The 20100-nt window shown below is 42.9% G+C and overlaps 2 protein-coding genes across 4 annotated transcripts; one reads left to right on the top strand and one right to left on the bottom strand.

Moving 5' to 3' along the window:
• The first annotated feature begins 1391 nt into the window (after nucleotides 1–1391).
• Nucleotides 1392–5078, top strand: LOC127345926 (uncharacterized). 3 transcript variants are annotated; one of them, XM_051372463.2, is made up of 14 exons: nucleotides 1392–1555; nucleotides 1644–1684; nucleotides 1758–1897; nucleotides 2015–2094; nucleotides 2192–2263; nucleotides 2350–2378; nucleotides 2973–3023; nucleotides 3203–3253; nucleotides 3399–3458; nucleotides 3530–3612; nucleotides 3970–4117; nucleotides 4206–4256; nucleotides 4424–4528; nucleotides 4625–5078. In XM_051372463.2, the coding sequence occupies exons 1-14, from the start codon at nucleotides 1552–1554 to the stop codon at nucleotides 4769–4771; spliced, it is 1062 nt and encodes a 353-aa protein (XP_051228423.1). In that variant the 5' UTR covers nucleotides 1392–1551; the 3' UTR covers nucleotides 4772–5078. The 3 variants fall into 3 exon arrangements, with proteins under 3 accessions (XP_051228423.1, XP_051228426.1, XP_051228425.1); XM_051372466.2 differs by having other exon boundaries at nucleotides 1394–1555; nucleotides 1766–1897; XM_051372465.2 differs by having other exon boundaries at nucleotides 1394–1555; nucleotides 1678–1897.
• Nucleotides 5079–5591: 513 nt separating this feature from the next.
• Nucleotides 5592–6973, bottom strand: LOC127338935 (pterocarpan synthase 1). The gene is made up of 3 exons (XM_051364873.1): nucleotides 6569–6973; nucleotides 6257–6437; nucleotides 5592–5932 (listed from the first exon to the last, which is right to left on the bottom strand). Exons 1-3 carry the CDS (start codon nucleotides 6910–6912, stop codon nucleotides 5894–5896), a joined length of 564 nt encoding a protein of 187 aa, XP_051220833.1. The 5' UTR covers nucleotides 6913–6973; the 3' UTR covers nucleotides 5592–5893.
• Between the last annotated feature and the right edge of the window lie 13127 nt (nucleotides 6974–20100).

The raw sequence follows: 20100 nt of genomic DNA, 5'->3' as shown, positions 1-20100 counted from the left end.
TTTGGGATCAGAGCCATACAGATGAAAAGCCTATCGGACCGATGTGGCATTTCATTAAGGTATGGTCACCAACATTCAATGTGAGCTACTGTGTTAGGGTGCCTTTGTAATCATGACTTCCACGACGCGGAACACTGCACGAAAGATGCGGCGGTTAGCCAACTTGCTAAGTTGCCGCGACACCGAAATTGCGGCTACATCCTCTTCTGAAGAAGCGGAGGTTTGGACTATTTTGTTACCACTCAAACATTTGCTTACTAGTTTCAACTTTTTCTAATCTCATGTGTTCATGTTTCTGAAGATTCCTGACGATGACACCATCCTGAGTCAAGGCATTGCGAGTCAACGCAAGAAGCAAGCCACACGGTCTGCGTACCAGTTGAAGCCAAGGGGCAAGGCTCCAGCCCGATACACTCCCGATGACTATGTCAACCGAGGAAAGAAGGTTGTGATTGAGGAGGATGAGACGCCGCCGCGGAGATCAACTTTGAGGAAGATGAGGAACGATGAGCCGTTATCTTCAGAGGAGGAGGAGCAGGAGGAGCAGGAGCAGGAGGAGCAGCAGCAACAGCCACGACAGCGGACGAAAAGGTTGGCCGTCCGGAAGCAGCCCGTGAGGAGGGGACGTCGCGGAGGATAGATGCATTTGCTAGTGTTGTGAACTCTATTTCATAAGTATCGTGTTGTGAACTCTATGTCATTTCGAACCATGTCTCTATTGCTACTACTTGTTTGAATCTATGTGCTACGATGTGATCTATGATCTGTGCTATCTGTATGTTCTATGTGTATGAAATTGCTATTGAAATTGCTATTGTTGTGTTGAAAATTGCTATTGAATTTTCATGTTTTTAACACAAGTCAACGTGTGGCGTCCATGCCACTGGCGCCACACTGCACTGTGTGGCGCCGATGGCGTCGGCGCCACATATGTTGATTTATATGTCGAAAAGTTCCAGGGGCTCCGGACGCTTGGTCCTTAGCCGTTTTGGCGATGCTCTATATGTGGCGCCCGTGGCATCGGCGCCACACTGTGAAGTGTGGCGCCCGTAGCGTCGGCGCCACACATAGAGGCTCGTCAAACGGCTAAGTCCAAGACGCTTTGTTTTACAATATGGTTTGGGCAATTACAAAAACATGTGTGGTGATGGGAGCGGCGCCACACATGCTGCCACGTCGGATCGTCGCGCCAGTGCAGCGTCGAGGGCGCCACGTCGGCTAGGTCAGTGGCGCCGCAGGCACGGGCGCCACACTGCCATGTGTGGCGTCCATGGGAGGAGCGCCACACAAAAAAGTTAAATGGATAAAATAGTTTCGCCAGAGGTTCAGTCTGTGCTATAGTTGCAACAAGGGGTTATTTTTGTGTAAATCGCCACACCGCTCACGTGCTTCCCCCGATCGATTGGAAAGGTAGCTGACTGAACCACCAGGTCAGTCTCCAACTCTCCACTGCCACTCTGAATTCTGAACCTCTCTCCTCCGGCGGCCGGCCGGCGGACCCTCCCGGCGAGTCCCCGCCGCGCCCCCTCCTCCCCCTCTCGCTCCGTCTGGATGGGTAAGCACCTATCTCCGCTCCCACGAATCAAATCCCCAACGATCTCAAGTTCTCAACTCGAAATTGTCCCCCCTCTGAATCCACTCAGGATCGTGCCTGCGCGCGGCTGATTTCCGGTGCAGAACACAGGTAATAGGTGTTGTTACCTTGAGCTGATCTCCCCTAGCTTGCTCGGCTCACGGTGCGGTGCTCTACCGGGTAGCTCTCCAGGCTGTTTAGACCGGCGGCCTGCGGCGGCGGGGCGAGGCTTTCGAGCACCGGATCCGGCATGGAGAGAGGGAGGCTCCTCGCGCCGTTCCCTCCGAGGGAGCAGGCCACGGCCAGGGTGTGCATGGTCTCCAGGTACCCGGCCGCGGCACTATTCGCTTCAGAGTTCTGAGCTGTATTCGCTTCAGGTGATCGTTTCATGGCTGTTAATTGTTAGTACAGCACTAATAAGAGTAAGAAAATTCACCGCAGCTTTGCGACGGAGTTGCTTGAGATAAGATCCAGAGAGCCATCGCCGCCGCTTCACGTGCTAGTCATCCCCGGCAATCCAGGTAGGTACAAGTCATATCCCTTTTTCGTGTGCTGCAATGCTCATGGGTGCAGGACCAGGGCTTTATATTTGCTCTGATGTTTACGTACGCGTGGCAGGTATTGTTGGGTTCTACAAGGACTTTGTTGAAGCCCTCTACGAAAACCTTGGTGGGCAGGCATCTGTTACGGGTAAGCTCGCTTGATCCGTGCGTATTTTTGTTGATGTATTGTCGATGCGACTTGCTTCTTGCTGATGAACCTTGTGCATTGTACAGCAATTGGGCATATTTCACATGGCCAGAAGGTAATGATACATCTTTCTTCAGACTTATTCATAGCATCATGTTGATTTGGTGATGGATCGACATGGGGCAGTCACATGTATTGTTTATATGTATGGAAGACAGTAAAATGATGATGCATTATCTGGGATTAGTCATAGCTCCGGAGCATTGGATGTTCTTAGTTGTTTTCTTCACTGATGATTTAAACCTAATACACAAATGGAGCTCTCAAAAATATGCAGCATGTTAGGGAATTCCTGTCTAGGTTCTTAGGGTTGTTGCTATCTTGGTTGAGGTTGCAAATTTCTATTAAGAATTGATCTCCCACATCCCACTTACTTCTGCATTCTCACTACTTGTTATGATAAAAGTTGGTTCTACCGAATGCGGTAGTTAAAGAAAGAAACTATTATGTTTTTGGTGTATCAGTTGTCAAAGTTTCCATCCTAAGTTTTCTTTGTCACTACCATGTTCAGAAATAAGTCTACCAAATAAGCCTTGTGAATGTACACTGTCTTTATGATCCATTGGCGTTTATATACTATGATAAAGCTTGGTTTCTATTGCTTAGTCAAAATTTCTACTGCATTTGATCTCTGCACTATCCATGGCAGGATTGTGAGCGTGGAAGATTGTTTTCGTTGCAGGAACAAATTGATCACAAGGTTCGTTTGGCATGTTTGATTTCTTATTTCAGTTCAAAGTTCTCTTCGTAATTTTGTTCCTGTTGCAATAGCTTTATTTCTGCCATGCCTTCAAAAGGAAAAGCACTTAGAAATTAAAAAGTGCCATATAGCAGTCTTCCTACTGTGGTTATAACAGTTTCATATGTCCATCTTTGCAGGTTGATTTTCTTGAGAAAGAGGTTCTGCATACCGAGCAATCAATTATTCTGGTATGTTTTTTTCTTCCCTACTACAAGCTCTTTGGTTAAATTTGTTCTGTTCTATGCTAGGTTCATATGTGGGTACACAATTTTATGTACATGATTTTCTTTTATAGAAGGTGCAGCTTAACTCCAGTTATTCATTTAAATGAAGGTGGGTCATTCTATTGGTGCATACATAGGTCTGGAGATATTCAAGAGACTCCAGAAAAAGGTAGAGGAGTATTTGTCCTCCTTTCATGAAGTACATATTTGTTGATTCATTATTTTTACTCTTCTGGACAGGTAAACTTTTTTGTAGGGCTATACCCATTTTTGTCATTAAACAAGAGCTCTCTGAAGCAATCAACAATTGGATATATTGCAAGGTACAAAAAACATCAACCAGTACAATACCTTGTTGCTATGCTGCCCAAACTTCTATCTAAATCAAATAAGGTGATGTGCTTGCATGACAACATGAGCATTGATAGTCAAGTCGAGTGATAAGGAAATCTAAACCGGCTTCTCTATTTGGAGAGCAATCCACATAAGTGGTTAGATAGTAGGCATACAACAAATAATCGAATAATAGATATCTGCATCTATTTCTTTTTGTGACTTATATCTCATACGGGGTTAACCAATACCTAACTTTTGAGTTCAGTGTTGAAGCAATTACCTTGTCCATTACCAAATGAACATTTCCTTTTTCTAAAATTTGTGTTTTCAAATGGACATGTCAGGTCATCTCTCCTTAGTAAAGGGGTTAGTTTGCTTGCGTCTTTTATTGGCTCACTCCAACCTTCAGTTACAAAGAGCATTGTGAGACGGTTCCTTGGATCTTCTTGGTCTGCAGCGGCAGTCGATGCTGGTTGCAGCCATCTCTTGCAGGTCAGTTTTGAACTTAGAGACCCATAATTATTCGCTATCTGAAAAAGTATTGAGGACTTTGCTCATTTTTTTTTTACAAAACACGCAGTACCACACGATGCACAATGTGCTTTTCATGGCAAAGACGGAATTCCTAAAGGTAATTCGCAACATTGTCAATGCTAAATTCAACCGGATTAACAGTCACAAGAGTCAAGAGTATTATTACAACAGTTCCATCACTTACAGTACTAACTACTAATCTATAGATTCTTCTTGTTTTACTTGTTTACCAGTCAGTTATTGACTATGTTACTGTTTTTTCAGCTTCATGAAGAACCAGACTGGAATTTCATTAGAGCAAAACAAGACCAAATTGCTTTTCTGTTTGGTGTGGATGATCACTGGGGTCCTTTAGCTCACATGGAAGAGGTGAACAGTTCTCATTTGTTAACCCAATGACATTATTCCGTTAATATGTAGATATCTTAGCTCACAGTAGTTTTTTCTTCGAATATTCAATCGTAGATCTCAAAGCATGCTCCTGAGGTTGCCTTGTCGGTCGAGAAAGAAGGTCACACACATGGCTACTGCTGCACGGAGGCCGGATCCTTCTGGGTTGCTGACTATGTTGCGGACTTGATTAAAAACCAAATGACCATCAGAGATACCTGATTACACGAACTCATCTTATTTGGACGAAGTAATATAGGACTGCGGTGCTGGACCCCGACTACTATTTTCTACATGCCTATGCTAATCCATTCGAAGGATCACAAATCTCAAAATTCAGATACCGAATACTATATTTCTATCTTGGGGCAGGTTGCAATGTTGATTTGGCTCCGTTTCAAAATGTCTATTAGTTGGAAATGAAGGTATATATAGCCATCAACTAGTTTAAAGTGTATTAATGTACATTTCTCCCAGGAGTAAATGAACTTCTTGCAGATGTTAAGATGTATAAATTTGTTGGAACTAATCTTGTTGTCAGTGCTAGGTCTAGGTAATTAGATCAAGTTTAATTTGTTTTGTTTTGAGTTGGACGTGTAATAGAGTCACTGGCTGGAAGCTGCGGCAGTCCGCACACACAAAGCTGCGATATGGATTAGTTAACTGAAAGGATAAACTCGTACATGTGTTCCAAGCTGAAAACTAGATCCATTTCTGGCCTATATATTCTAGGCAAAGCCTTTGTGTCTTCTTCCTTGGTCTATGTGTGTGCGGGTGGGTGTTTCTATCTCGTGTGTTCTTGAGTGCATTCGTGGTCTTGTGAAGTAGGAGGAGAAGAGGAGCTGCAAGGTGCAGCTCCAACAAAATTAACAATAACTTGCAATAAAAACAGAGCGCCCTTGAAGAAAGCATTTCAAGCGAACGGCCAAGATAATGGAAGTGGAACTTCAGTCAAGTTGTTCTTATCCGTACTCATAAGATATAATCCTACATACATAACTTTTGATCATTGTTTGAGTTGCTTATCGTGCAGTGCCGCACAATCAATCCTACATACATAACTGAATGGGTGATACAAACAACCCAGAGAGTGGGTTTTATTGACTATCCAACACTCAGAATCATATCTGAAGAGTAAAACAAAGATTTGCTACAAATGGGGGAATTGCTTCTTATTTCCAATTTAGATAATTGGATTTGCACCAAGGGAAACCAGAAATTCCATATACCATCGAAATCCTGGATAGAAAAGCTCAAAAGTGAATTAGGCCAATCTGTGAATGGAGAAGGTCATCACACAATGTCCTGTCACACTGCAAGTGTTCCCTAGAGTCCAGACACACCTTAAACAATTATACTGGATGAAGGTATGGATTGTTGGCCCTGCATGTCGGAAATAATGAAACATTGAGCATAGTATTAGTTTACTGTGCACATTAATAAACCCGACATTAAGGTAATATATCAAAATAAATTGTCATATTTCTGCGAAACAAGATTACATGTAATCCAGATATCAAATGTTAACATGTTCCACATAAGTAGGTATTTCTCAATTCTGCGTGAGTTATCATCAATTTTACACATTTGGATGAATTTTCTGACCTTGCTATCTCAGCTGTATATATCTTCTTATAACTTGGTATAGACGCTTATAATATGAAAATGGGTATATACATAAGTTCTACATTTAAATTATATACTTACAGATCTTGTGACATAGAGTGCATGGATGTCAAGTTCTTTGTAGCTTTCACGACGAGTGTTAACGACTGTTTTGTACTTGATGACGCCGCGTGCCATGGCGAACTCTCCTGTCCCACCCATAATGGCCATCTCGCCTTCCAAAAGATACTGCCCCATCACTGCAAGTGTTGACCCTTTGAACCTGTTTTAGGATTGAAGAGTAATATTATGTAGTATCACCATGAAATTAGGCAAATAAAATTTAACATGTAAATTATATATCAAAATACTTGTAGTCCTGGCTCCTGAAGTAGAGAATTCGCGTGAACAAACCTGGGATCTTGGAACACCATACTGAAATAATGGAACCAGCCGGGACCATCTAAGTCTGCTTGCACTTGCATTCCTTTTGCACGAGCTACAATTGTCGCATCGGGTTCAGGCGCATCGGTAACTGTCCAGTCGATAACAGCGGTCGTACCAAACCATGATCGGTGGCCAGAATTAACTGTAACCACCTGGTTGTGATCTGGTCCATCAATTACTTGGTGTAAGTACAAACGCAAGTTTATCTCACGCTCACAGGGAACAATGGGGCACATGAAGGAAGGGTCAGCCATGGCAACAATCAAATGCGAGAGGAAGAGAAGGGACAGGGCGCGGCTAGGCCAGGCCATGGCTAGGATTATTGGCTCTCAAAGGAAGCACTTTTTCCTTTTGTGTTGTGTGAGAGATGCAGATGTGATGGTCTGTATTTAAAGTGTTCAAGAGCATATGCATTCCTGATCCTTAGTGCACTGGTGCTGCTTAGTTCAAACAGAGGTTCCATTGGTGTGAGAGTATGATTGTTTACAGCAATCATTTTTTCTTGCTCTGGCGATTTCCCCTATGAAAGTACGCCAATCATAGGACATTTACACATCTCTCTCTTTTCATTGGTTGGTGCCTTATTTTTTACAATATTCCGTGTCCGTACTAACCATCCTGGAAGTCTTTCATCGTTTCCCTTTTGTTTTACCTAAATGGCCTTACAGGCTTGGATGGTATCCGTCTTTCCAAGTGATACAATTCAACCGAGACTACAAGTGTGGAGCAAAACAAATTTGGTTGACGTACATGTAAGAAATCCATACAGACAAGGAAGACAGCATGGTGCCATTTGTCAATTTGTTTTTCTAAAATTTTATGTACTGCTCAAAAATCAATTCAAAGGTTCACTGAAAGCACAATTATATGTATGCCAATTCACCGTACAGGGTAGGTTAGACACGATCACATGACGACCTTACTGTCACTAGAACTATTTTATATTTACCTTTTATCTTCATGCATTTTTAAGAACTTCTCCAATTTTGTGGATACCATATTTTCATGGGTTTATAACCTGTATTTGCTATGTATTTTTTGTGTTCTACAATTGATTATGATATTTTAAGTTTAGTGGGAAGCTGTAGAATCAATCGTAAGACCTATGTGAACATTTTTTTTACATAGCAGAGTGAATAAATAGTGTAACATCCGTGAAAAATGAAAGTGGTTGGTGAATATGTTTTTAGGCACAACAAATTATAGGGATCCAAACGCAATTTAATGAAAATACAACCACAAAGAATAAAATACAAAATAATTGTCGAAGGTAAAACAATTGTTTACTCTTGCAATGCACTTACGAAGATGGTTGAAAGTATATCCCAAGTCAGTACAATTAAAAGGACCATAAATCTAGAACAAAAGATATAATAATGGAGTTACTACAGGCACGCATACAATGCACGAAAAGCTAGTAAAAAATCTGGTGAGCGGAACTTTTGGAAAAGAATTAGTTGAAATAAGGCATAGCAAATGTAATTCAAGAAGTGCAAAAGTAATTATAGAAAATATTAACATGTGATCTAGTTTAAAGAGCTCAACAATATTTCAGTTTTATTAGTTAGAATTAAGTGGAGAACTGAGACTAATTAGGGGATGGATATGCAACCCATCCACTTATGTTCAACTTTTAAAAAACCTATGAAGAGGTATGGAACAATCTCAGCCTTTAACGAGTTTAAGTTTGAGGAGAGAACTTGTACTGGAGCATGCCTCAATTCTTTTATTATAGCAAACTCGCTGTATGGGTCTCGAGCGGTCCCACCGGAAAACCACAAGTATGTGGGAACACTATTTATTTTTCAAAATAGAGGCAAAACCTTTGCCTCATCCATTAATTAAGAAGAGAGTGCCTAGTTCTGCGGAGAAAACCAGACGAAAACCTACAACCGACACAGGGACATGAACGAACACTCCAAAGATGACACACCAACACCGCGCCAACAAAGTCATACCATGACATTGGGGGCATCCATCAACGAACTGTGGATTTAGAGAAAGAGTAAAAATTATAAGAATTGCAAATCTAAAATAAATAACTAAAGAATCACAATTTTGATTTAGTAAAACCATCTACCGCCAACAAATAACTTCTTTCTTTTCTCTTTTGTTGTGTAGTTGTTCTATTGTAATTAATTAAATAGGTTCAATTCTTGTTCTCATATATATTGAAATGAATCAGGATTGATAAGGAGTTAATTAATGATGTTTGAGCTTATACTTTTTTTGAGTGTCTATTTACTTTCGTTTGGTATCTATGGATTGATCACAAGCTGAAACATGATTAGAGCTCTAATATGTCTTGAACTTATACTTAATTTAATTAATCTAAATCTCGTAACATTTTCTAATCTATTTGATAGTCACCAATTAAAAGGAGACATTTTTGCAATTTTTGTGATAGCCCTTGCGGCTGCTGAGGCCGCTATTGGTGTAGGTAGCAGCCAAGGTGGCGACGACAGCTCTGGGCGCCGTTGCCAACAGACCAAACTTAGCAACCCATCACAAATAGGGATCACATGTCTGCCGGATTCAGGCGAGAGGGAGACTGCAACGTCAACAACACCACTCTTCTTAATGTCAAGTGCTTGACTCGGCGGAGAAGCCACAATGAAGATCTCGCGCGAGTCAGATATCACTTCGTCGACGGAAGGAGGCTTAACTACACCACCACACGACTCCAGGAGCTCCGCATGACCATGACCGCCGAGCTCACCCTAGCGCGAGGAGAAAACCAACCATAAATGCATGCTCAGCTCGTGCCCATATAAATAGTTAAGCTCTCTCGTCTGGTGCCAAACCCTTTTCCATCATCAACACATTCAAGGTCGTATCAAGCAAAGCACAAAACTTTTTTTGCATGCGGAGGGCGATCCTCTCCACAGCTCCCTACGTATTGTGTCGGTTCAAAAACGATACTGAAACGAAGTAAGGAGTAGCTATGAGACATTAACACATTCAATCATCAAAAACGATATTGAACCAGCTCTATATGGCCTTTTGGTGTCCAATTATCCTCCAATACATCCGAGATTTCAAGGATAGCGACTACCAAAAGATGGCCGGTTGGACAAGCCAGGAAGAGAACGTGCCCGGATTTGGACAGGGACACGGAGAGGAACACACACCTGGATTTAGCACGAGCAGACCGGCCGTCTTCGAGTTGGATACGGTATACGGGCGCATATATGTATGGAGTGGGGATTGGGAGAGTCGTCGCACGAGAGGGAGAGAACCGACTGGGCATCTACCAATTGAACAATAGTCTTCGTCTCCACGATGGCGGCAGCGCTTCGGCTCGCGGCAAAGAAGCTCTTCGGCCGCGCCCTCGAGCGGCCGTTTATTACGGCCGTCAAGGAGGTAGCACCGAGGATTAGCCATGGCGGGACCTCCTCCGAACCACCAGCAACTCTTCTCACCAAGGTACGCGCGCACGCTTTTCCGGCCAAAGTTCTTCCAGCACCGATCATGGCCGCCGCTTACCTAAATCCTTTTGCGTACAGGTCGGAGATGTACGTAAAGCAGCAATCGGGTATGCGCTATCAGGCCTGGCAGTCGGGTCGCTGGCCTTGTCGCCGCTGTACCTTTCCATCATTAAGCGAGGTGCCCAGAGGCGCGCTGCTGAGCGAGAACACAGAGACTGGTTACGCACGCGCAGCTGAGCGGCAACATTAGAAACTGTCATGGTTGCCATTTAGGCCTGAACAACGGCTGTACTATGATGATGGTTGCTAGTAGGATTATTTGAGTTTCACTTGTGCTGTTTTGGCCTTTTGGCTTTGCCTTCTGGATATTTTTTTTTCTTCGAAAATGGATATTTTATTACTTATATAATAGACCCGATCTCTGCATAACTAAGATGCACACAAGAGCATAAATATCCGTTACAGAACTACACTGATGTTTGAAATAAAATATAGTACATGGAGAATAAAAGACTAGCTAGGTAGGTGCATCCAGCCGAAGGTCACGCTGCCACCCATGTTGGGAGAACATATCTCTCGCCGTATCCTCCAACCGTGAAGATACCTCCATAAAGAGGTCTCGATGCTCCACCCGCTGCAGTGGCACCCAAGAGCGGAGCGTAGCTGTGCACCGGTATATAACCTGCAAAAAGAAGGAACAAATATTATTGAAAATCTTGTCATTTCTACATAGCCACAGCGATCAAATTATTGCAATCGCTCCCATCTAATAAGACGCTTAAACCTAACATCCACACCACTGAGCTAGTTGCCAAATATATTGACAACACTACGGGGTGGGTATAAGGTAGATCCTATTTAGACGGCTGACCATATAGACCTAGCAAACTTACATTGAAAGAATAAGTGTTTAATAGTCTCATCATGGTGACAGAAAACACATTTTTTACTTCCATGCGAGTTGCGTTTGACAAGATTATCTTTAGTAAGAATGATCCCACGATGAAGATATCATGGAAAGACCTTTGTTTTAAGCGGTATCCGCATCTTCCAAATTTTTAAATTATTATCGACCGGACTATGAGGCTGGATAAGAGCATTGCACATCACTACTAGGAAAAGCTTTATTGCCGGCGCACCAAAAAAGCCTACTGCCGGTGCACCAGCGCCCGCCGGCGGGAACATGCCGGTGGTAATGGGTTACCCCCGGCGCACCAGCCCTGGTGCTCCGGCTGTATGTTTTTTCAATTTTTTTTAAAAAAGGCCGAGCGAGATCTAGATCTAGCTCGGGTTCGTCTAGCTCTGGTTCGTCCTCGAAAACCATGAATGTGGGCCTGTTGTTGCGTCGAGGTAGGAGTAGGAGGAGGTGTAGGAGGCCAGAGGTGGAGGTGGAGGTGGAGGTGGAGGTGGAGGTGGAGGTGGAGGTGGAGTATGAGGAGGAGGAGGATGTAACCGGAGGGAGGATGTCACTGGTTTAGGAGGAGGAGGTGGAGGAGGAGGCCCGAGGTGGAGTATGAGGAGGAGGATGTCACCGGAGGGAGGATGTCACCGGAGTAGGAGGAGGAGGGGGAGGAGCTCACCGGAGGAGGAGGCCCAAGGCTGAGGAGGAGGAGGCCGGAGGTTGAGATCACCGGGGAAGGCCCGAGGTTGAGGTTGCCGGAGGAGGTCGCCGGAGGAGGAGGAGGTCACCGGAGGAGGAGTAGGAGGAGACCGTCAGGGAGGAAAAAAGGAGAAGGAGAAGAGGAGGAGGAGAAGTGGAAGAGGAAGAGGAGGAGGCTAGTCTACGCCTATATTGTAGAGGTTACCGCCGGCGCACCTAGTATGGTGGTGCGCTGGGGGTACTTTTTTTATTTTTTTTCATCCAAATCTAAAACCTCAAAAAACTCTGTTTTCCTTTTCGAATTTTGGGAATAAAAAAATCACTAAACAACCGTAGGTTGTTGAATTCGGATAGGAAATTTCGCGTAGATAGATTTTGATATAAAAAAGTGTTTCATCGGAGGTCGTATGCAACCAGAAATCCCGTTTTACCGAAAGATGACGCCATTTTGCATAATATATCGAAATTCATATTTTAAAATTTTCACTAAAACTAGATGACATATTACATGGGCATTTCAAAGGATTTTATTTTTTGAATTTTCTTTTATTTTTTTTGAAAACTGAAAATTGCATCTAACCTTACGGCCGGCGCACCACCATGTAGGTGTGCCGGTGGTAAGTGCGCCAACAGTAAGGGGAGCTGCGGTTTTCAGTTCGGCCCGGACCTGGTTCAGCCTTATCCTGGCGCACTAATTTTTCCCTGCACCGACGGTATTGGATCGTCACCGACGCGGCCGAAACATGGCGCGCCGATAGTATTTAGCACCGGTGGGCATCTTTTTTGGTGCGTCGGCAATAATAATTGCAGCTATATGCCTTTTCCTAGTAGTGTGGAGGCTACTGAGAATGAACCATTCCCGGTAAGATTCCAGCTGAACACATCCGTTACCTGCGTCAATTGAACTAACTCAAGATGCGGTAACAATTCATGCCAAGAGGTTCGTCTAGGACCGATGAGACTTCTTCTAAATGCCACATTTGGTGGGAAAATTTCCATCACCTTAGATATAGTCTCACTTTTGTGACGCACAATATTATACAATGTTGGATATTGTTGTTGGAGCGTGGTATTACCTAACCATTTATCCTCCCAGAAACGAATTTTCGATCTATCCTTAATAAAGAAAGAACCATATGGAAAGAAATACTTCTTTGTATCCATAAGACCTGCTTAAAAATGAGAATCTCCCGATTTCAACCTGAGATATAGCTTTTGAGCCGATATATTTTCTCTTAAGGAGTGTTTGCCATATACCCTCTTCGGTAAGTATATTGGATAACCATTTACCGAGAAGTGCCCTATTCTTGATCTGGGGGTCTTGTATGCCATGTCCTCCATGATCCTTAGATCGACAAAGAACACTCCACTTCGCCAGTCGATATTTACGCTTCTCACTATCCCCTTGCTAGAAGAATCTTGATCAGAAATAATCCAATCTTTTTAAGACTCCTCAAGGAAGTTGGAAGAAAGATATCATATATAGTAACATATTACTTGGTACGACATTTATGAGAACTAATCTTCCTCCCAAGGATAGTAATTTACCTTTCCAACTACTTAATCTAATCTGCAGTCTTTCCTCGACAATTTTCCATTCAGTATTGGTGAGTCTTCGATAATGAATCGGGATACCCAAGTACCTAATTGGAAATTGACCTTGACCGCAGCCGAATAGGTCAGCATAATCTGCAACATGGTCTTGGACCTCACCAAAACAAAACAACTCACTTTTATGGAAGTTAATTTTTAGACCCGATAGATGCTCAAATGCTGAAAGAATTAACTTTAGATTTCAAGCCTTTTCGACATCATGATCCATAAAAAGAATTGTATCATCGGCATATTGAAGAATGGACAAACCTCCATCAACAAGATGAGGAATGACCCCTTCAATCTCACCCTCTGACTTTACGCGTTCAATTAAAACAGCAAGCATATCAGCCGCTATATTAAATAGCTCTGTTGATAATGGATCTCCATGTCTTAGTCCCTTCTTGGTTTGAAAGTATTTGCCCACATCATCATTGACTTTAATGAAAACACTCCCTCCCAAGATGAAACTTTTGATCATCGCACACCACTCATTAAAGAAACCTTTGATTCTGAGAGTTTGTTTCAAAAATGACCACTTAACCTTATCATAGGCTTTTTCAAAATCAATCTTTAAAATTACCCCATTCAACTTCTTTCTATGCATCTCAACAACCCCATCCAGGATATTTCGTCCTTCCCAAAAAGCAGTTTGTGAAGGTCTTATCACGTGATCATCCACCATGTTGAGTCGAATCGTGGCAACCTTAGTGAAAATTTTAAGGGATTTCTATTTTCGTGCCCCTGGTTCCTTAGTTGTGCTCAGTTTTCCCCAGCTCCTTAGTTTTTCCTCAGTTTTCTCCAAGTCCTTGTTTGAAACCCGCAGAAGCAGCTCAGACGGCAGGATTACCGTTTAGTTGACCGTTCCGTGCTGACGTGTGGGGCCGCGTCGTGTGGGCCCGCGTCGCGTGGGGCTGGTAGAAAGGGACCGCGTGGGACAAGACGAGATAGCGTTTGGTTGCACGTGAGCAGGAGCTGGGTTTTGTCTCTTTCGGCACAAATTGTCATTTTCCCTTTTAAGAGTACCTTTTCCGCCTCCTTCTCTCTGCCTTTTTTCACCTAATTAGTATCAAATCTAGAGAAGCTTGCATTTCTGTCTTTCTACAATTATTATTTGTGTCTTTTGGCCCTCGTTGTTTGCCCAATATAGCAGCAAATCTAGTAGGGAGCCCAATCTAGTACTCCAGCTGGTCCATATGTATGTAGTTAAATCTAGAAGCAAATCTACAGGGAATGTACGATAAATTCACACGGTCATATAGTAGAATAGGGATAGATAATAGGGATCCCTCCCTAGATAATAAGCTGCATACAGCATCCAAACATAGTAACAGGTTCGAGGTCCTTCACAGCACCATCATACTAACAACATAACTGAAGGAGATATGCCCAAGAGGCAATAATAAAAGTGGTTATTATATATATCTTTATGTTTATGATAAATGTTTATATGTCATGCTATAATTGTATTAACTGAAACATTAGTACATGTGTGATATGTAAACAACAAAGAGTCCCTAGTATGCCTCTTAGCTAGCTTGTTGATTAATGGATGATTAGTTTCATAATCATGAACATTGGATGTTATTAATAACAAGGTTATATCATTATATGAATGATGTAATGGACACACCCAATTAAGCGTAGCATAAGATCACGTCATTAAGTTATTTGCTATAAGCTTTCGATACATAGTTACCTAGTCCTTATGACCATGAGATCATGTAAATCACTTATACCGGAAAGGTACTTTGATTACACCAAACGCCACTGCGTAAATGGGTGGTTATAAAGGTGGGATTAAGTATCCGGAAAGTATGAGTTGAGGCATATGGATCAACAGTGGGATTTGTCCATCCCGATGACGGATAGATATACTTTGGGCCCTCTCGGTGGAATGTCGTCTAATGTCTTGCAAGCATATGAATAAGTTCATAAGAGACCACATACCACGGTACGAGTAAATAGTACTTGTCAGGAGACGAGGTTGAACAAGGTATAGAGTGATACCGATAATCAAACCTCGGACAAGTAAAATATCGCGTGACAAAGGGAATTGGTATCGTATGTGAATGGTTCATTCGATCACTAAAGTCATCGTTGAATATGTGGGAGCCATTATGGATCTCCAGATCCCGCTATTGGTTATTGGTCGGAGTGAGTACTCAACCATGTCCGCATAGTTCGCGAACTGTAGGGTGACACACTTAAAGTTGGATGTTGAATTGGTAGAACTTGAATATGGAATGGAGTTTGAATATTTGTTCGGAGTCCCGGATGAGATCCCGGACATCACGAGGAGTTCCGGAATGGTCCGGAGAATAAGATTCATATATAGGAAGTCATTTTATGAGATTTAAAATGATCCAGAAGGTTCTATGGAAGGTTCTAGAAGGTTCTAGAAAAGTCCAGAAGAAACCACTATGGAAGGCGGAGTCCCAAAGGGACTCCACCTCCATGGCCGGCCAACCCTAGAGGGGGAGGAGTCCCAAGTGGACTCCCCCTATGGGGCCGGCCACCCCCCCACATGGAAGGTTTTGGGTTCGGGTCTTATTCGGAGACTTGTAGTCCAACACTTGGGGGCTTCCACCTATATAATGAGGGACAAGGGGAGGGGGCCGGCCAACCCAAGAACCACCAAGGTGGCCGCACCCCTTAGTGGCCGGCGCCCCCCTCTCCCCAAACCCTAGCCGCCCCGCTCCTCCACTTCCCGCGCGCTTAGCGAAGCTCCGCCGGATTTCTCCACCACCACCGACACCACGCCGTCGTGCTGTCGGATTCAAGAGGAGCTACTACTTCCGCTGCCCGCTGGAACGGGGAGGTGGACGTCGTCTTCATCAACAACCGAACGCGTGACCGAGTACGGAGGTGCTGCCTGTTCGTGGCGCCGTGATCAAGATCTTCTACGCGCTTTTGGAAGCGGCAAGTGAACGTCTACCGCAGCAACAAGAGCCTCATCTTGTAGGCTTTGGAATCTCTTCAAGGGTGAGACTCGATAATCCCCTCGTTGCTAGCGTCTTCTAGATTGCATCTTGGCTTGGATTGCGTGTTCGCGGTAGGAAATTTTTTGTTTTCTACGCAACGTTATCCTACAGTGGTATCAGAGCCGTGTCTATGCATAGATGGTTGCACGAGTAGAACACAATGGTTTTGTGGGCGTTGATGCTCTTGTTATCTTTAGTTTGAGTACTTTGCATCTTTGTGGCATAGTGGGATGAAGCGGCTCGGACTAACTTTACATGACCGCGTTCATGAGACTTGTTCCTCGTTTGACATGCAACTTGTATTGCATAAGAGGCTTTGCGGGTGTCTGTCTCTCCTACTATAGCGGAGATTCAATTTACTCTTCTATTGACAACATTAGTATCAACGTTGTGGTTCATGTTCGTAGGTAGATTAGATCTCTATCGAAAACCCTAAACCACGTAAAATATGCAAACCAAATTAGAGACGTCTAACTTGTTTTTGCAGGGTTTGGTGATGTGATATGGCCATAATGTGATGATGAATATGTATGAGATGATCATTATTGTATTGTGGCAACCGGCAGGAGCCTTATGGTTGTCTTTAAATTTCATGTTGAGTAGTATTTCAAAGTAGTTGTAATAGTTGCTACATGGAGGTCAATCATGAAGACGGCGCCATTGACCTTGACGCTACGCCGACGATGATGGAGATCATGCTCGAAGATGATGGAGATCATGTCCGTGCTTTGGAGATGAAGATCAAAGGCGCAAAGACAAAAGGGCCATATCATATCACATATGAACTGCATGTGATGTTAATCCTTTTATGCATCTTATTTTGCTTAGATCGCGACGGTAGCATTATAAGATGATCCCTCACTAAAATCTCAAGATAATAAAGTGTTCATCCTTAGTAGCACCGTTGCCAAGACTTGTCGTTTCGAAGCATCTCGTGATGATCGGGTGTGATAGAATCAACAAGTGCATACAACGGGTGCAAGACAGTTTTGCACATGCGGATACTAAGGTGGCCTTGACGAGCCTAGCATGTACAGACATGGTCTCGGAACACGTGATACCGAAAGGTAGAGCATGAATCATATGGTTGATATGATGAACAATTTAAGTGTTCGCCATTGAAATCACACCTTGTCTCGTGATGATCGGACTTAGGTGCGGTGGATTTGGTTCGTGTGATCACTAAGACAATTCGAGGGATATTGTTTTGAGTGGGAGTTCACCTAGATTTTTAATTATGTTGAATTAAAATTTGAACTCAATTTGTCATAAACTTAGTCTAAACTTTTGCAAATATATGTTGTAGAGATGGCGTCCCCAATCAATTTTAACCAGTTCCTAGAGAAAGAAAAACTTAAGAGCAACGGTAGCAACTTCACCGACTGGTTCCGTCATGTGAGGATCTTCCTCTCTGGCGGAAATCTGCAATATGTGCTTGATGCACCGCTAGGTGACCCTCGTGCGGAAACTGAAACCGATGAAGTAAAAGCTGTTTACGAGACTCGGAAATCTCGGTACTTTCAAGTTCAGTGTGCCATCCTGTGCAGTCTGGAATCCGATCTTCAAAAACATTTTGAGCACCACGATCCTCATGAGTTGATGAAAGAGCTGAAAGCTATTTTTGAGACTCATGCGGCCGTGGAGTGCTATGAAGCATCGAAACATTTCTTCAGCTGTATGATGGAAGAAGGCAGCTCCGTTAGTGAGCACATGCTCGCCATGACCGGGCATGCGAAGAAACTCAGTGACTTGGGAATAGTGATTCCTAACAGACTGGGGATTAATCGTGTCCTTCAATCACTGTCACCAAGTTACAAGAACTTTGTGATGAACTACAATATGCAGAACATGAACAAGGAGTTACCTGAACTCTTTGGCATGCTAAAAGCTGCTGAGATTGAGATCAAGAAAGAGCACCAAGTGTTGATGGTCAACAAGACCACCAGTTTCAAGAAACAAGGCAAGTCTAAGGGAAAATTCAAGAAGGGTGGCAAGAAAGCTGCCACGCCTCCTATGAAACCTAAGAACGGCCCTAAGCCTGATGCTGAGTGCTATTACTGCAAGGAGAAGGGACACTGGAAGCGTAATTGCTCCAAGTATCTGGCTGATCTGAAGAGCGGCCTTGTCAAGAAGAAAAAAGAAGGTATATCTGATATACATGTTATAGATGTTTATCTCACTGGTTCTCGTTCTAGTACCTGGGTATTTGATACTGGTTCGGTTGCTCATATTTGTAACTCGAAACAGGAACTAAAGAATAAACGAAGACTACTGAAAGATGAAGTGACGATGCGCGTTGGAAACGGATCCAAAGTCGATGTGATCGCTGTCGGCACACTTCCTCTACATCTACCTTCGGGATTAGTTTTAAGCCTAAATAATTGTTATTTTGTACCCACGTTGAGCATGGACATTATATCTGGATCTTGTTTAATGCAAGACGGTTATTCATTCAAGTCTGAGAATAATGGTTGTTCTATTTTTATGAATAATATTTTTTATGGTCGAGCACCTGAAAAGAATGGCTTATTTCTGTTAGATCTCGATAGTAGTGATACGCATATACATAACATTGATGCTAAGCGAATTAAATTGAATGATAATTCTACTTATATGTGGCAATCGTCTTGGTCATATTGGAGTGAAACGCATGAAGAAACTCCATACCGATGGATTACTTGAATCACTTGACTTTGAGTCACTTGATAGATGCGAAGCATGTCTAATGGGAAAAATGACTAAGACTCCATTTTCTGGTATGATGGAGCGAGCTACTGACTTATTGGAAATCATACATACCGATGTGTGTGGACCAATGAGTGTAGCATCGCGCGGTGGTTATCGTTATGTTCTAACCTTCACAGATGATCTGAGTAGATATGGGTATATCTATTTCATGAAACATAAATCCGAAACTTTCGAGAAGTTTAAGGAATTTCAAAGTGAAGTAGAAAATCAACGTAACAAGAAGATTAAATTTCTACGATCTGATCGTGGAGGTGAATATCTGAGTTATGAGTTTGGCATGCATTTAAAGAAATGCGGAATACTTTCACAATTGACACCGCCGGGAACACCACAACGAAACGGTGTGTCCGAACGTCGTAATCGAACTCTCTTAGATATGGTTCGTTCTATGATGCCTCTTACTGATTTGCCGTTATCATTTTGGAGTTATGCATTAGAGACAGCCGCATTCACTTTAAATAGAGCACCATCAAAATCCGTAGAAACGACACCGTATGAATTATGGTTTAATAAGAAACCTAAGCTGTCGTTCCTTAAAGTTTGGGGTTGCGAAGCCTATGTAAAGAAGTTACAACCGGACAAGCTAGAACCCAAAGCGGAGAAATGCATCTTCATAGGATACCCTAAGGAAACTATAGGGTACACTTTCTATCACAAATCCGAAGGCAAAATCTTTGTTGCTAAGAACGGAACCTTTCTTGAGAAATAATTTCTCACTAAAGAAGTGACTGGAAGAAAAGTAGAACTCGATGAGATTGATGAATCTATACTCATTGATCAGAGTTGCGCAGTACCAGAAACTGTTCCTGTACCGCCTGCATCGACAACAGAAGAAGCTAATGATAATGATCATGAAACTTCGAACGAGGAAACTACTGAACCTCGCAGATCGACAAGGGAACGTGCCACTCCTGATTGGTATGATCCTTGTCTAAATGTCATGATTGTGGATAACAATGATGAGGACCCTGCGACGTATAAAGAAGCGATGATGAGCCCAGATTCCAACAAATGGCAAGAAGCCATGAAATCCGAAATGGGATCCATGTATGATAACAAAGTATGGACTTTGGTAGACTTACCTGATAGCCGAAAGGCTGTCGAAAATAAATGGATCTTCAAGAGAAAAACAGATGCTGATGGTAA

Source organism: Lolium perenne, chromosome 3, assembly GCF_019359855.2.
Source record: "Lolium perenne isolate Kyuss_39 chromosome 3, Kyuss_2.0, whole genome shotgun sequence".
In the NCBI taxonomy this organism is placed as follows: domain Eukaryota; kingdom Viridiplantae; phylum Streptophyta; class Magnoliopsida; order Poales; family Poaceae; genus Lolium; species Lolium perenne.
This window is presented reverse-complemented; position numbering and strand designations above follow the sequence as displayed.

Coding starts and splice junctions, on each gene's coding strand:
- LOC127345926 (XM_051372463.2), top strand. Junction 2,379..2,972: donor ATATTTCACATGGCCAGAAG/GTAATGATACAT, acceptor TATCCATGGCAG/GATTGTGAGCGTGGAAGATT. Junction 3,024..3,202: donor AGGAACAAATTGATCACAAG/GTTCGTTTGGCA, acceptor CCATCTTTGCAG/GTTGATTTTCTTGAGAAAGA.
- LOC127338935 (XM_051364873.1), bottom strand. CDS start 6,912: ATGGCCTGGCCTAGCCGCGCCCTGTCCCTTCTCTTCCTCTCGCATTTG. Junction 6,438..6,568: donor ATGGTGTTCCAAGATCCCAG/GTTTGTTCACGC, acceptor ATCCTAAAACAG/GTTCAAAGGGTCAACACTTG. Junction 5,933..6,256: donor CACTCTATGTCACAAGATCT/GTAAGTATATAA, acceptor TCCGACATGCAG/GGCCAACAATCCATACCTTC.